This window comes from Biomphalaria glabrata, chromosome 8, assembly GCF_947242115.1.
Source record: "Biomphalaria glabrata chromosome 8, xgBioGlab47.1, whole genome shotgun sequence".
In the NCBI taxonomy this organism is placed as follows: domain Eukaryota; kingdom Metazoa; phylum Mollusca; class Gastropoda; family Planorbidae; genus Biomphalaria; species Biomphalaria glabrata.
Window position 1 is genome coordinate 10,932,747 of NC_074718.1, and position 14,472 is coordinate 10,947,218.

Sequence of the window (14,472 nt, forward strand, 5' to 3'; positions counted from 1 at the left end):
ATTGCATTAAAAATCATTCATTGATTTATTAAAAAATAATAAAAAATGTAAAACCCAATTTAAAAGATCTTATCACATTTTATTTTTATACTTTTTTTTTTGTACTTTTTTTGCTTTACAAATATTCAGAAATTAAAATCTGCTGCACAATAAAATCTTAGGAATTAAATCACTGACCTAACAATCAACATTTTGTATGTTGAACATGTCAAAAAAATGTATTTTAAGAACCCAACAAGCAAAGACTCTGGAACATCTACAAACGATGACTATTTAAACATAAGAAAAACAATATGACTGATATAACATTTATATGAGAAAAACAATATTACATAAATACAAAGTCATATGGACTGAACTATAGTTGTTTTTTTTAAAGTCTGCATCACAAATAAAGGCTGCCTACAGCTAATAAGTCTATCAGATGGAAACCTTAAGCCAACTAACTCCAAGAGAATAATAACTATATAATTTAATATATAAGAAATGTATATATTTAACTGGAAAAGGGGGGGGGGGGTATAGAATAACATGAATTTTGAGATTACACAAAATGCTAAACAGAGCATAATATTTTAATATCCTGATATTATCAATTATTTTTCATTTTAAGACATGTCTTTCATCTCAAACTGTGAGTGTATGGTTTAGATTCTTAGTTAGTAGACAGCCTTTCCAAAACTCAAATAAAATGTGTCTCTTTTTTTGTTTTTATTCTCAGAAAGTGACAATTACATCTGTTTCTTCACTTTCACCATTTCCCTCTAGAAAATTAAAACTGTTATATACAACAACAAAAAAATGTCATAAAATAAATGCATGAAGAAATGAAAATATATTTGAAGTTTATACAGTGATTTAGTTAGTATAGTGCTAATCATTTTTTGTATATGACCCAAAACTAAAAACATTAAAATAAAACATTTCGATTCAACTCAACTTAGATATATAAGTTGATAAATAATGCCATCTCAATTAAAAAAAAAAAAAAATTTTCACAGCATAGGTCCAACACAACATAAAAGTATACAAATATAGCACCAACTACTAATACATGACTATCACATGTTTGTTTTTTTCTTTTGTTAAATACTATTAACAAATGATACCTGTGTATTTCAGTGAAAGAACATATAAATACATACTTTTTTTTTCCAAGTCTATTTCATATGTTTTAGCTGTCATCATTTATCATGGCTAAAAAACTAAACAACCAAACTATGTAGTTATTCAATGAAAATCAATATGCAAGCAAGTGAGAAGAGCCAGAGGTTACATCTGACATGACCTGATCACTTCTGAAAGAATATATACTTGTTGTATACACACACCCTATGTACAATCAACCCAACCAGCATGCAATGTCAAGGTCATGATTCCCTGAAGAGAACAGAATGCTCAATGGCTGCATGTTGCACCACTGGGAGCAGAAGGACAAAAGCATCTTGTATATAGGTACTGCTATTGGTGGCCTGAAAAACAAAACAACTACTTTCAATAACTGCACAATAAAAAAAAAATGCTTTAGAAAAAAAACAAAAGCTTATATTAATGTGTATCAATAAGTTTGGATCAGTCATGTAATTAAATTTGTAATAGATCTAGACTAACAATAATAAATCTATGCAATTAGAAATATTTTTTTACCAATTTCTGCAATTAGAAATATTTTTTTACCAATTGTTTTTATTTAGCGCAATTTCATGCTTTTAGTGTTCTCAATACGCTATGATCCTTTCACTTGTCTGGACCAGTTGGAGAGGGGTAGAAAGAACAGGGTTTCTGGGTGATGGCTTTTTAAATGCATTTTTTAAAAAAGGGAACGACCTGAATTAGCACTTGTAGACTAAAGCCTTCTCATTTAATTGATTCTTGTGTTGTCAGGTAAAAGAAATAATTGTCCAAAATTTTAGCTTGATGCAAGATTGGATGTCAGAGAAATAATGTGTACAAACTTTTGGCCAGACAGAAAGAGTGAGTTGATATAAGCTTTATAATAAAATGTAATAACAAGAACAATAAAAGTAACAACTCATTCATTACAGAAATAAATATAAAGCAACATTAAAAACTACATTTTAAAAATAAAACTAAGACTAAGACTGCTTTATTGATCCTTACGGAAATTTGTTGTGATAACAAGGACTCGTTTCTCATATAAAGACAACACAACAGAAAAATACACATAAATACAACAGACAACATAAAGAGTTCATTCAGCGACTACAAACAGGTATCTTGGTGCATTTCATGTTCCCTGATCAATGAGTGGCGGTGATAGAGTCTGACCGAGTGAGGTACGAACGAGTTTTTGTACCGCTCCGTTCTTGTTTTGATTGACAGCAGTCGCCCACTTCGCGACGACCTGGCGTAGTTCTGATGGAGTGGGTGGCCGTTGTCTTCCAAGATTTTTCGATTTTTCTTAGGCACGTTTGTTCAAAAAGTTCCTTTAAATGTGGTAATGTTGTGAGTGTAATTTTTTATGCTTTTTTAATGATGTTTTCTAGACGTTGCAACAGTTTAGATGAGGCGTTGCCTTGCCAACAACTTATTCCGTATGTTAGCAGATTTTGTACTGTCGCGCCATAAAATGTCTCAAGGATCTTATTGTTTAATTTAAAACTGTTGAGTTTGTATAGAAAAAAGAGTCGCTGGGCTGTTTTCTTTGTCAGAGTTCCAAGGTGGTCTTCCCATGAAAGCTTGTTGTTGATGATAACGCCTAGATATTTATATGCCTTTACTTGTTCTATAGATGTAGTGTTTATTTGCAGTTCACGTATAGTTTGTTTTTTCTTTCTAAAATCTATTATAAGTTCTTTAGTTTTTGTTACATTCAGTTCTAGAAAGTTGTCGGTGCACCAGTTTGTAAACTCTTCTATCGAGCTTCGATACTGAGTTTCGTCTCCTGAAATAAGACCGACTATGGCAGTATCATCAGCGAATTAAATGAGTTTAACCGAGTCATAGATGCTTCTTATGTCATTAGTGTAAAGAGTGTATAGTACAGGAGAAAGTACACAACCTTGTGGAGCACCCGTACATAGTACTCGAGTTGACATTTTGGTGTTGTTGACTTTAACATACTGGGGCCGTTGGGTTAAAAAGTTTAGAACCCATGCTTGCAAGTAAGGGCTTACATTTAAGTTACTCAGTTTGTTTATCATTAGATGTGGCTGTATGGTATTGAAAGCCGAGGAGAAATCTACGAAGAGGACTCGTGCATATGTTTTGGGTATATCGAGATGCTTATAAAGCTGGTCCAAAAGCAATAGAATGGCATCCTCAGTTCCTCTAGCTGCTTTGTATGCAAATTGGTGAGGGTCTAGACTTTTGCTACAAGTTGTTTAAGGATATATTTTTCAAAACATTTCATAACGATAGGTGTTAGTGCTACTGGGCGGAAATCATTTAAGCAATCTATTTTTGGTTTCTTAGGCACTGGTATGATTTCTGAAGTTTTCCAGATGTTTGGAATTACGCACGTTTGCAATGACTGGTTAAAGATATGACAGAAGATAGAAGAAATTTGCTCCGCACATAGCTTGATCAGCTTGCCACTAATTTTGTCTGGTCCACAAGCTTTTGTTACGTCTACTCTTTTAAATAACAAGGTCACTTCATCCTCCGTTACAAAATTGACGTAGGGCTCTTGTTTTCCTTTGGACAGAGTGTTGAAAAGTTCTATTTGTAGATCAACAAAATCTTCTTTGTCAAAACGAGAATAAAAATAATTTAGTTCGTTGGCGAATTTCTCATCATCAGCCACTAAAATTTGTTCTCGTTTTGAGGCGCAGCCCAAACTCTTCTATCATCACCAGCAGAAAATGGTGATGTGTTTTCTTAACATTGTATGGCATATAGCCAAAGCCTGTTTGAGTCTTAGTAAAATTGCTTTATGCCATTGCTCAACCATGAGCCTCTCAGCCAGATAGCCGGATTCAATCACATGCATACAGAATAAGCATACGATTGCATACATATTATCTATCAATTACAAAAACAAATAAAATGAAGATTCTAACCTCCAGATAAATATTTGTCACAAACTGGGTAATCTCGTCAGGGTTCTCTTGCTTTTCCTGTAAATAATCCATAAGACAGTTTAGAAAGCAAATACATGCAATAATTATTTAAATGTAAACATAATCATTAGACTTCAACGGTCTTGTGTTTGTTTCCTTCCATCTTGATATATTCAAATTATTCAACATATTCAGCATTGGACTAAAAAAAAATTTTAAAAGCAAACGTTTAAATTGAGCAGTTCTTTTTAAATCTGTTTATTATTAATAGAAAAAACACATAACTGCTAAAATTGACAAGTTTAAACTGCTTTTGATACAGAGTTCTTCAATTTGAAAACTCTGTTCTAAATTTTTAAAAATATATTTATCCTAAATGTTCTTATAAAAAACTTACTGCCATCTTATTCAGACATGCAACAAATCTAGTTGCCAGGTTACCAATTTCATGGCACAACACACTTGTCAATCTGCAATTGAAATTAATAAATTATTGAAATTGTACATAGAACTACACAAGACACATATTTCTTGATGTGATAGTAATAAAGAAAAAAGAAATTTGGTCATATAGGATTTTTTTTTAATGTTTAAAAAATTTAGATGTTTAAGAATAAAAATAGTAAAGTTCCCCTTTCAAACTTTGTGGGCAGATAATGTAAAGATCACATCTGTTTCAGTGGCCTATGGTTAAGAAGGGTGTCATGTGGCCAGCACAAAGACCAATAGCCTTTAATGTCAGGTACCCATTAAAGCTGGGTGGACTCAGAGGTGCCAGAAGATCGCGAAATTAAAAATCCCAGACTTCACCAGGATTCAAACCCCGGACTCCGGAAGCCAAGTGCTTTACTGCTCAGCCACCGCGCCTCTAAGAATAGAAATAAGTAAAACAAATTAATATCCTATTAGATGATTAAACTATTTTGTATATATAAAACTGTTACCTGGCAAGACTTTGTGATTTCTCAATGAAATCATTTTCTTTGTTTTTCTCTAGTAGGATTAGTTCCCCTGCTTTGTGAAATTGTTCCACTCCTTTAGCAGTCAGTTCTGCAAGAGCCTGGATACTTTTTTGATGAACATCCTAGAAGATTTCAAAATAAAAACCTACAAACAACTTAAACATTTCATCAAGTATTCACATTAATGTAGACATTCTTGAAAAGAAAAAAGTTCCCCTTTCAGACCTTGCGATATATGGGGCAGATGATGTTAAGGTCGTCTGCTTCTGTGGACAACAGTTAAGAATAAGACTGACTGCTTCATTGATCCTTAAGGAAATTTGTTGTGATGTCTTGAGGGTATAATGTGGCCAGCACAACAACCAACCTCCTAATTTCAGGTACCCATTAGCATCAGTCTTCACAAAGATTTGAACCCAGAACTCCAAGTTTGGAAGCCAACCGCTCAACCACAACGCCTCCTGAACATTCTTGTTGTTTTACAAAAAATATTGAAAAAAGCAAAAAGAAGACAAAAAAAAAAAAAAAATTTTTATGTAAGCATTGACATGATGTATAGGCCAAGGAAAAAGAGGAAGTGCTTAGACAGCTGCTTAAACGGAAACAGAAACCTTGATAGAATCTTTCTCCTGGTTCTCCTGAGTATCTGCTATCCACTGCCTGACCATCTCCAGTACTGTGTTCAGTTTATCTGATGCAGTGCCAAGTTTGAGTTGGGCCAGACACTGACTTACAAGTCCACTCACATCCTGATCAGTATCTGCAGCTGTCATATGAGAAACATTGTTGGTTAGTGAAAGACAAGAAATTCTTTTGGCATATCAATTGTCATATTCACTTAGTAAACAATCTGTGATTCACTCACTACACAGCTCAATCACCAGATTCACTCACTACATAGCTCTATTGATTCACTGTCATCCTCTTACAAGATTCACTCACCTGATTCATCCTCCTCTTGCACAGAGAATGTTTCCTTGATAGATATCAGCAAAGGTTTAATCTCTGCTAGATCTTTGGATGATAAAGAGTTGAGAAGGGAGTGCACTTTCTTTTCACTTTGATTGGACAGCATCTCCAAAGCTTCCAAGTGAGCCAAGCCTAGAAAGTGTACAGTCATGAGATTCAGTATTATCTATGAGCCAAGCCTAGAAAGTGTACAGTCATGAGATTCAGTATTAACTATGTTAGGAACAGTCAAGGGGGTAAACACATGACATTGTTGAAGTATTATGAACACACACACTTGACATGACCTTCTGGCATGCTGGACAAACACACTTGACATGACCTTCTGGCATGCTGGACACATACACTTGACATGACCTTCTAACACGCTGGACACACACAGAAAATAAACAACTCAGTTACACTACAGACCCATATTCAGCAGTTGTGAAAGAAACTCTGCCCAAACAACTCCAACCAATCACTGCATGAATTAAATTCATGGCTCTATCATTACAGCCTGTATGTAGTCCTCACTTAGCTGACCAACGAGGCTAAATTTTCGGCTATAACAAATATATATTGAGAATTTTAAATAAGAAAGCTTGCCGGAGGGGTAGAAGGGTGCAGACAGACTGGGATTTTGAACTTTGACTTTCAGATTTTTAAGATGCCCCAGAGTCCATCTGACTCTAATGAGTACCAGACATTAGTAAGGTGAAAGTAAAGGCAATTGGTCAATGTGTTGGCCAAATGACACTCTCATAGACTGTGGGCCATAGAAACAGATGCCCAATAGATGACAAGATCTGGAAGAGATATGTTACTTTTTACTACAATTTCATATTAATTTCAAAGATTGTAAATCTGACAGTGAGCAGCACTAGACCAATGTGATGATTATCAGTATGGCATCACACGTTATCAAAATTACAGTCATCATTGTATATATAAAAGCAAAACATTCCAATCCAGATAATTTAGAAGACATTTTATATATTTCTTGTATTCTTAGTTATATGTGGATCTAAAATATATGTCATGTCTTTTTTTAATACTCTTCATCTCAAGTTTTTTTGCTGATAGCAAATTTGAAAACAAATTACAATTACCATTCTTTTAAAAAAGAAAAGTTTGTACCACTGACCTTGATTGTCATCAAAGAGAGTTCCAAAATGAGCTTTCATTGCCTCTTCATTCTCCTTGACCTTCTCTGCCTCTTGTTCAGCTCTGTCCTTGGCCTCCCTAAGAACACTAGATAAGTTGGGCTTATTGGACTTTGGGCTCAGGAAGTCTCTGGTTTTGCGAAAAGCAGGATCATGTTCAGAAAGAGTGTTGTAGGTTTTCTTGCCTATCGTCTCCAAGACATCAATGCCACCAGCTGCCAGATTTTCAACAGCATCAAAGCCTTCTGACATTAGTGTTTGTCCTTTTGAAGCTAAAGATTTTCCCTTAAAAAAAAGGTGATAGCCAAAATGACTTGTTAAAAAATAATAAATCTAGTACTATGATCATTCAAAAGCATGTAGAGAATGTATAGACATTTATCTTATCTGATCTTATATAATACAGACATAACTTCAAAAAAGAAGAAGATTACATCCTACGCCTCATGCATCTAGTCATGCATGTTGACCAATGACTTAAATTCTGCAAAGTCACTGGTTTTCCTGGCTAGCTCAGGCAACCCATTCCATACTCTAATAGCACTAGGGAAGAAGGAGTATTTGTACAAATTTGTTCTAGCATATGGGACGAGGAATGTGCCTTTATCTTTGTGTCTTTCTGAGTATTTTATTAAATTTTGTTTTTGTATTTAAAGATTATGGTTCAGTATTTTATGTATAATTGCTAATTTACTTTTCAGTCTTCTATCCTGAAGGCTTTCTAAATTTAGGATTTTACTTAAGGTGTTACTCTAGTCAAATGTGAATATTTGTTTGTTATGAATCTCACTGCTCTATTTTGTGTCTGACATTTTCTAATTACACAAAAAAAATATTTTATTAATTTCACAAATATGATATTTAAAATACATATAAGATAAATCCAAATAAGTTTAAATCAAGCAGTGTAATGACATAAGAAAACATGACAAACTCACAGTATCTGTTACTTTCTTGGCTAGATCAGACACACCCCAATTTGAGAACCATCCACCTCCATTGTTTTTGTCTTTTTTCTCTTCTTCTTGAGTACTCTCAGACTCCTTGTCTATGGTCTGGTCAGTCTCCTGGGTCTTCACATTCTCACTTTCCACAGCGACAGTTTCCTCTGGCTGTGATGTGATAGCTGTTGAGAAAAAATAAAATACTTGTGTAAAAAAAAATGCTGCATTAGATATTTGTGGTTGTTGGTTTGGGGTCGAATTATGAGGTTGAAGGACTAGAATATCCATGCCTAATTGAAACCCTAAAGTGCATGATAATTGATAGGAAAAGTATAGGTCCTTCAATTCTCTGCAAGCTGTTTGTCTCAATAAAAGATATACTTCAACTGATATATCATCTGCATGTGAATGTAACAGTCATGAGCTAGCCATACACAAACCTCTATATAGCTTAGCATTTACAATATTGTTGGTTTAACTATACATAACCCATTCTTTAGACTTTTAGGTTGTGAAATTGATACATTTACTTTCAGAACTAATGCTGAATCCCTTCTCTCCCAAACCAATGTTCACTTAACTCAAGTCAAATGATGTAAATGTGCACTGACCAGATGTAGTATCTTCTGGTGACTGTCCCGCTTCTGTAGCACTCTTATCTTTAGCCAAGTCTTCAGGGTCAGGTATTCCAAGAGATGACTCCACAGAGTCAATAATAGTGGACAGGCCATCACCTGAACAACAAGCAGTGGCACACATAGATTACATAAGAAACTGATATATTTATTTTTAGTACACTAGGAATCCAGTTCACTGTGATAGATGTATTTTTTTTTTTTAATATTTAAATCTGTGTGATCTTTATGCTTAACAGTAATTCACCACTTTGAAAATTAACTTGTAAATTTATATAAATGTATTTAATTGTTTATTAGAAAAAAAGATGCCTGTCTTTCTTTAAAATAATTGCATGGATACATAAATACAAAACTAGCAGACTATACAAAAAAATCAAACACTTAAATTACTATTACATTTCTACTTACCAACTTGATGTGTGAATGTCTGAACAGAATTTGTGGCTGCCGACAAAATGGTAGATCCCCAGCTTGACCAGCCCCAGCCACCTCGAGAACTCTTTAACAAAGGCATAAACAAACAAGTTCTGATTTAATTTACATTCTGTAACACTAACAAGTGTATACATTTAAACAATTTTCCCAAATACAATGAAACAACTAGGAATGCTCAAATTGTCAAAAACATTTTCAATTTAATTGCCCAACTCAATTAAGAAAGATTATCAGAATAAAGTTGCATAAGTGTTAAAGCTACCTCCAATGAATGTTATGACACTATTCAATTTTTAATAATTCAAAGGCATCTTATTACTTGAAATAAATACAGCCAACTGATTGTTGACACAAACACATTTTTAAAATAGTCACTTCATTCTAAATAAATCATAAAATTCAGTTTGAGAGAGGATTTGAAAGGTTCAATGTCTCCCTTTTTAAAGCCTAGGATTAAAAAATCCTTCAGTTTAATGTAATATGTGATGTGTGTATTATTCATAAAAATATCTTTTACATATGTTAGCTTATTTTTTTGTTTTTACTATTTGCTGTCTAAAATTAAAAGCAATGTTTCAATCCAGCAATGTCATTTTTAATATGCACATAAAAATAATACATAGAAATTCATTAAAAAAAAAAACAATACATGTCTTTACTTGTCTATGGCTATGACAAACTGACTTGTTTTATTTAAAGCTAGGTTTAACAGGTATAGTAATTAAGGGAATTTTGGGTAGTTTTGTGATTTCACCACCTTTCTATAAGATATCCATTAAATCAATGTAAAATAAGAATCTTAGACAACCCTGACTTAAGAAACAAAGTCTGATCTATAAAAAGATTTGAGCTGGGAAGTTTGGGTTAGAAGCCCACTGCTCTACCACTCAACATCTTTTTAAAACTTTTTACTACCTTTTCTGCAGTGGTTCCCAAATTCTGAAGAATTTGTTCCTGCTGTTGACTTCTGTCCACCTGACCTCTGGGTATGTCCTGTTTCTCTGGTGTCTTCACCACATCATGACTCTGTGTCTCTGTGTTGGGCCTGGACTCAGCTTTCACTTGTGTAGCTGTTGTCTTCTCTGATGCACCAGCATCTTTTGGTTCTTTTTGTGCTGTGATGTTGCTTGAAGTTTTTTCAGATTTATCAGTCTCTGGATCTACCTTAGATTCAGGTGGCAGAGAATTCCTAGCTCTTGACCTACTTTCTTCAGGTGTGGGAGACTCTACAACAGTTTTTTCCCCAACTTTCAAGTCTTTATTTTCCTTTGTGCCCACTGGCTTGGGTGAGCTCTCTTTCTTTGCTTCAGAAATATCTGGATTTGAACTACTGGCAACATCAGGTTTAGGAGAGGTTGCTACACTCTGACTTGGTGATGATTTCGTGGCTGGCCTTGCTTCTTTTGCGTTAGTTTGATTACTTCCCTTACCTTGGGGTAAACAAATTATAACTGTATAGCTAGACAATAACTATTTCTTGAAAAATATAACATTGTATATTGAATGCATGTAAAGACAATTATAATCAAAACCTGCATATTGCCTTAAAGAAACCACCATGCTCAATATCAAGGTTGAAAGAAAATGCTATGTGGCTAAATACCTTTCTTCTTGTTTTTAGGGGCTTGTTTTTGTTGCTTCTGTCCAGTATCTTTCTTCTCAATCTCCTTCTTTTGTTCAGTTTCTGAACTTTTCATTTCTTTACTTTTTGGGCTTAAAGTGTCTATTAATTTTTGGAAAAATGTAAGAAATTTTAAAACTTTTAGTACAATCATTTTTAAAAAAATGCACACTCTCAGAGACACAAAACTCATTGAGGATAATTTGAAGCATTAATTTATCCCTAATTATAAAAACTATTTTCATAGCTTGATACGTTAGAGGCTTTATTATTAAATATAGACAACAAATTGCAACAAGTTATAATACAATGCAATGCATTATTTGTAATGAATGTCAAAATTATAAATAGAGCTTTAACTATTTATTACATTTTCAATTTATAATGGCAAAAAAAGATTTTTTAAATCTAAAATAGAATTACTTCTGCTAAGTGACATTAACACAACTATTGTGTTGCGACAATAAAGGGCATAAACCTAGTGATTACTTCAGATCAGTTTTGCAGTGAAGTGGCACATAGTTTCATGAAATAATGAAGCCTCAATGGAAAAAAAAACTTGTATAAGAAAAAATATTAAACTAAGAAAGAAGAAGAAAAAAGTAAGAAAAACATAATCAACTAAAGCTATTTTATGTTCATCTTCAGGACTATAACAAGTCTCCACCTTTTGATTTCTTGTCATCTCCTTCGTCTGCACTGGCAAAAGCTGTTTCATCATCAGACTCAGACATTGTTCTGTGAACACACAATAGAAATCATTGGTGAAAATTCACTCAAAGAAAATGTTTTAGGAATAGCAAAGGAAGTGACATTTACGTGTTCCCCTTTCAATCCTGAAGCCAAATATGTAGGTCTTGCCAAGCTGATGCATCATGGGGCTTTACAATAGTGTTAACACTGGAAGCAACGTCATTCATGGTATGAAATTTTAAAAAAAAAAGGATGCTTTCATAACCCTTATTAATAGTAGTATTATTTCTCTTTGTTCTATTACTGTTTGTGTGTGTCAGACCTACCGGTATATCTAATTAACTCTGTTCATTAAGCAGTCATTTAAAATTAGCCTATTGGTAATTCCAATTATTTTGTTTGTAATCGAACAATTGAAAGAAATATAATTGAATGATGTGGTGGTATAAATTATGTTATGGCTACAACGTGTCAAGCTTAAAGTTAGAGGTTATATATTTAATGTGAATATTTGTTCTATTTTTTTTTTTCGTCTATGTAGATCTTTTATTACTTTTATTACATTTAATTTATATTTAGTTTTTAGTTATATTGCTTAAAGTACAAAAGCTTGTTTTGCATTATAAATGAGTTTCACTATTAGATCTAATACTCTGTTAAAAACAAAGACAAAATACAAACAGAAAAACGTTGGCAATTAACTTAAGGTAGATAGTCTAAACAAAAACGCATATTTCCAATGACAATATACGGTAATAAGAAATTAAACTTAAAAATATATATTTTAAAAACTATTTATCTCCGGAGAAATCAAATTACATATTATATATTTGTCATCTGCCTTTTTTTTTTTGCATATTCTTAAAATATAAAAGAAACTCAATTCTGCAAATCTAGTCACGTAAACTAATACCTTTAATTCTTTAACAGGGAATATAGTTTTGACCTAATTTGACCTAAACACAGCTAACTGGGAATAGGGTTTTGACCTAATTTGACCCAGTTGAAGCCTATTCCCAGCTGGTTGGGAATAGGGGCCGCCTTTTTCTATTTCTATAGTAAATTATGGTTCAACGTTTTATGTGTTATAGCTAGATCTAGAATTCTAGATAATCTACTTTACTTTTTAAAACTTTTTATTCTTCTGCTCTTCTCGTCTTCTATGAGTTTCCTCTGTCCTGACTCTTGGATGAAACTGAAGACCAGTCACTCCAGTGAAGTGTGATGACTGTCTCCTAGATTTAACTACTATTTAGAACTTACTTAGACTTAGAAGACGACTTAGTCTTAGTCTAAGACAAGTTTAGTGATTTTACTAAGAATACTAAGATTCTTTTTTAACTCTTACAACTTACTGACACTGGTGACTGTCTACTCCTGGATAATTAGATCTAGATCTAGAGTCTAGTATCTAGATTCTAGACTCAACTTGACTCAAGACTCTTAGACTGTCTTACAATACTTACATTACTAGTCTTAGTATAAGTAAGTTAGTTTAGTGACTAGTCTTAGACTCGTACTTAACTTTTACTTTAAATAGCACTAACAGTAACACTAGTAACAGTGAGTAACAGTAAATGGTAATTACTTTTTAATCTAGATCTAGTAGATCTAGATCTAGTACTAGACAGATCTCGTCACGATCTAGTAGTTGAGTAGTAATAGTAGTAGTACTAGATCTAGAATCTAGTAGTTAGTTACGTCACTAATGCCATGGTGTTACTCTAATCACTAATCAAATTTGAATATAAATACAGTTAATAAGAAACACATCTAATAAAGTAAAAAATAAATGTGATAGTGAACAAAACCGTACGCAATGTGTTAGAGTAAGACTCTAAGTGTAGTCAGTGTACACTGTAGATCTCCACCACGTCAGTCGTAAACTTTTATGACAACAAAGTTAGCTAACAAATAAAAAGTAAAAATTTGTTTCGATTATTTAGACCTGTGCCTGGATTTAAAATTATAGAAATTGTGTACTTCAAAGTACTATAAAGCAGTTTTTTCGTACCTTCATGAGTAGGCCTAGCTATTTCTTCTACTAAATCTAAATCTTGATATTTTTGAGATAACAAGACAAATTGTTTTAATACTTTTCTATGTGGTGTCTTTTATTTAGATCTCTGTTGTGTCCGTTAAGGATCGAGCTTGCGCCCATTAATATAACCTGGCCTTGACCAACGGAAATAATTTTAATTTACCCAGAGGCCAGAAATGATGGTTCTTCGATTACCCTTCTGCCGAAGGCCCCTCATCAACTAGATAATCATTAATCACACCCTTTGTTGTTAGACACTTCTTGAGCCCTGCCTACCCCAACCTAGCGAGGCCGGAGGCCCAGGGGTTACTTTAATATACCGCCACTACTACTGCAGCGAGAGAGCAATCACCACAGCATATATGGACCCCGTTGATGAACGGCGTGGCGAATGCGGTGGTTTTGCGGAGCCTTTTCTTTTGTCCTTCCTGGCCATGTGCAATGCTTGTTCGCTAGAACGTGCTGTAGCGTGGGAGCCCATTGGAAGAAATATTTCCATCTTAGTTATAGCCTATCTTTCTGCCCAAACAGACGTTTACAGCCTGTAGCGTGGCATAGCAATAATTAACTATTATGCGAATAGGTTCATTACGTTTGAGCTCATGTGTCATGACCATTCTGTGCCCACATGTGGATGCCAACAAAGTGAGAAAAAATGTATTTTTGTAAAAGCCGATTTAAAACAAATGTTACTCCAAATCGTCCTAAATGTTAAACATCAAAACGTTGAACCATGTTTTCAGCCAAAGTTAGTGTACCAGCAGTTTGGACTTCTTTAATCTAAGGAACTGTAAGGATGACGTTTTTCCCCCTGAATGTTAATACAACATTTGATAGTAATACGGAATCGGGGGGGGGGGGGGGGGGAAGAAGTGTTTGGTTAAGAAAATATTGATGTGTAGCACGGGGGGAAAAAAGGTGGGAGGGCGACAACGACAATTCGGTATATGGGCTATATTGTATACACAATTACATTTTATGTTTTCCAAACATTGTCACAAT

The 14,472-nt window shown here is 33.8% G+C and overlaps 1 protein-coding gene across 2 annotated transcripts; it reads right to left on the reverse strand.

Annotated features, from left to right (window-relative positions):
* Positions 1 to 58: 58 nt before the first annotated feature.
* Positions 59 to 13,562, reverse strand: LOC106053609 (protein FAM114A2-like). Of its 2 annotated transcripts, none has more exons than XM_013209189.2 (14): positions 13,444 to 13,562; positions 11,404 to 11,474; positions 10,719 to 10,838; positions 10,031 to 10,545; positions 9,089 to 9,179; positions 8,654 to 8,776; positions 8,037 to 8,224; positions 7,080 to 7,383; positions 5,927 to 6,085; positions 5,596 to 5,750; positions 4,967 to 5,106; positions 4,420 to 4,492; positions 4,023 to 4,079; positions 59 to 1,472 (listed from the first exon to the last, which is right to left on the reverse strand). In XM_013209189.2, exons 2-14 carry the CDS (start codon positions 11,468 to 11,470, stop codon positions 1,371 to 1,373), a joined length of 2,094 nt encoding a protein of 697 aa, XP_013064643.2. In that variant the 5' UTR covers positions 11,471 to 11,474; positions 13,444 to 13,562; the 3' UTR covers positions 59 to 1,370. The 2 variants fall into 2 exon arrangements, with proteins under 2 accessions (XP_013064643.2, XP_013064641.2); XM_013209187.2 differs by lacking the exon at positions 13,444 to 13,562 and adding an exon at positions 13,246 to 13,380.
* Between the last annotated feature and the right edge of the window lie 910 nt (positions 13,563 to 14,472).

What these genes read in the sequence shown, in the direction of transcription:
- LOC106053609 (XM_013209189.2), bottom strand. Translation starts at nt 11,470, where the DNA reads ATGTCTGAGTCTGATGATGAAACAGCTTTTGCCAGTGCAGACGAAGGA. An exon ending in TCTCTTTGATGACAATCAAG is followed by an intron (nt 6,086 to 7,079) that starts GTCAGTGGTACA and finishes TACACTTTCTAG; the next exon opens with GCTTGGCTCACTTGGAAGCT. An exon ending in GCAAGAGGAGGATGAATCAG is followed by an intron (nt 5,751 to 5,926) that starts GTGAGTGAATCT and finishes CTCATATGACAG; the next exon opens with CTGCAGATACTGATCAGGAT.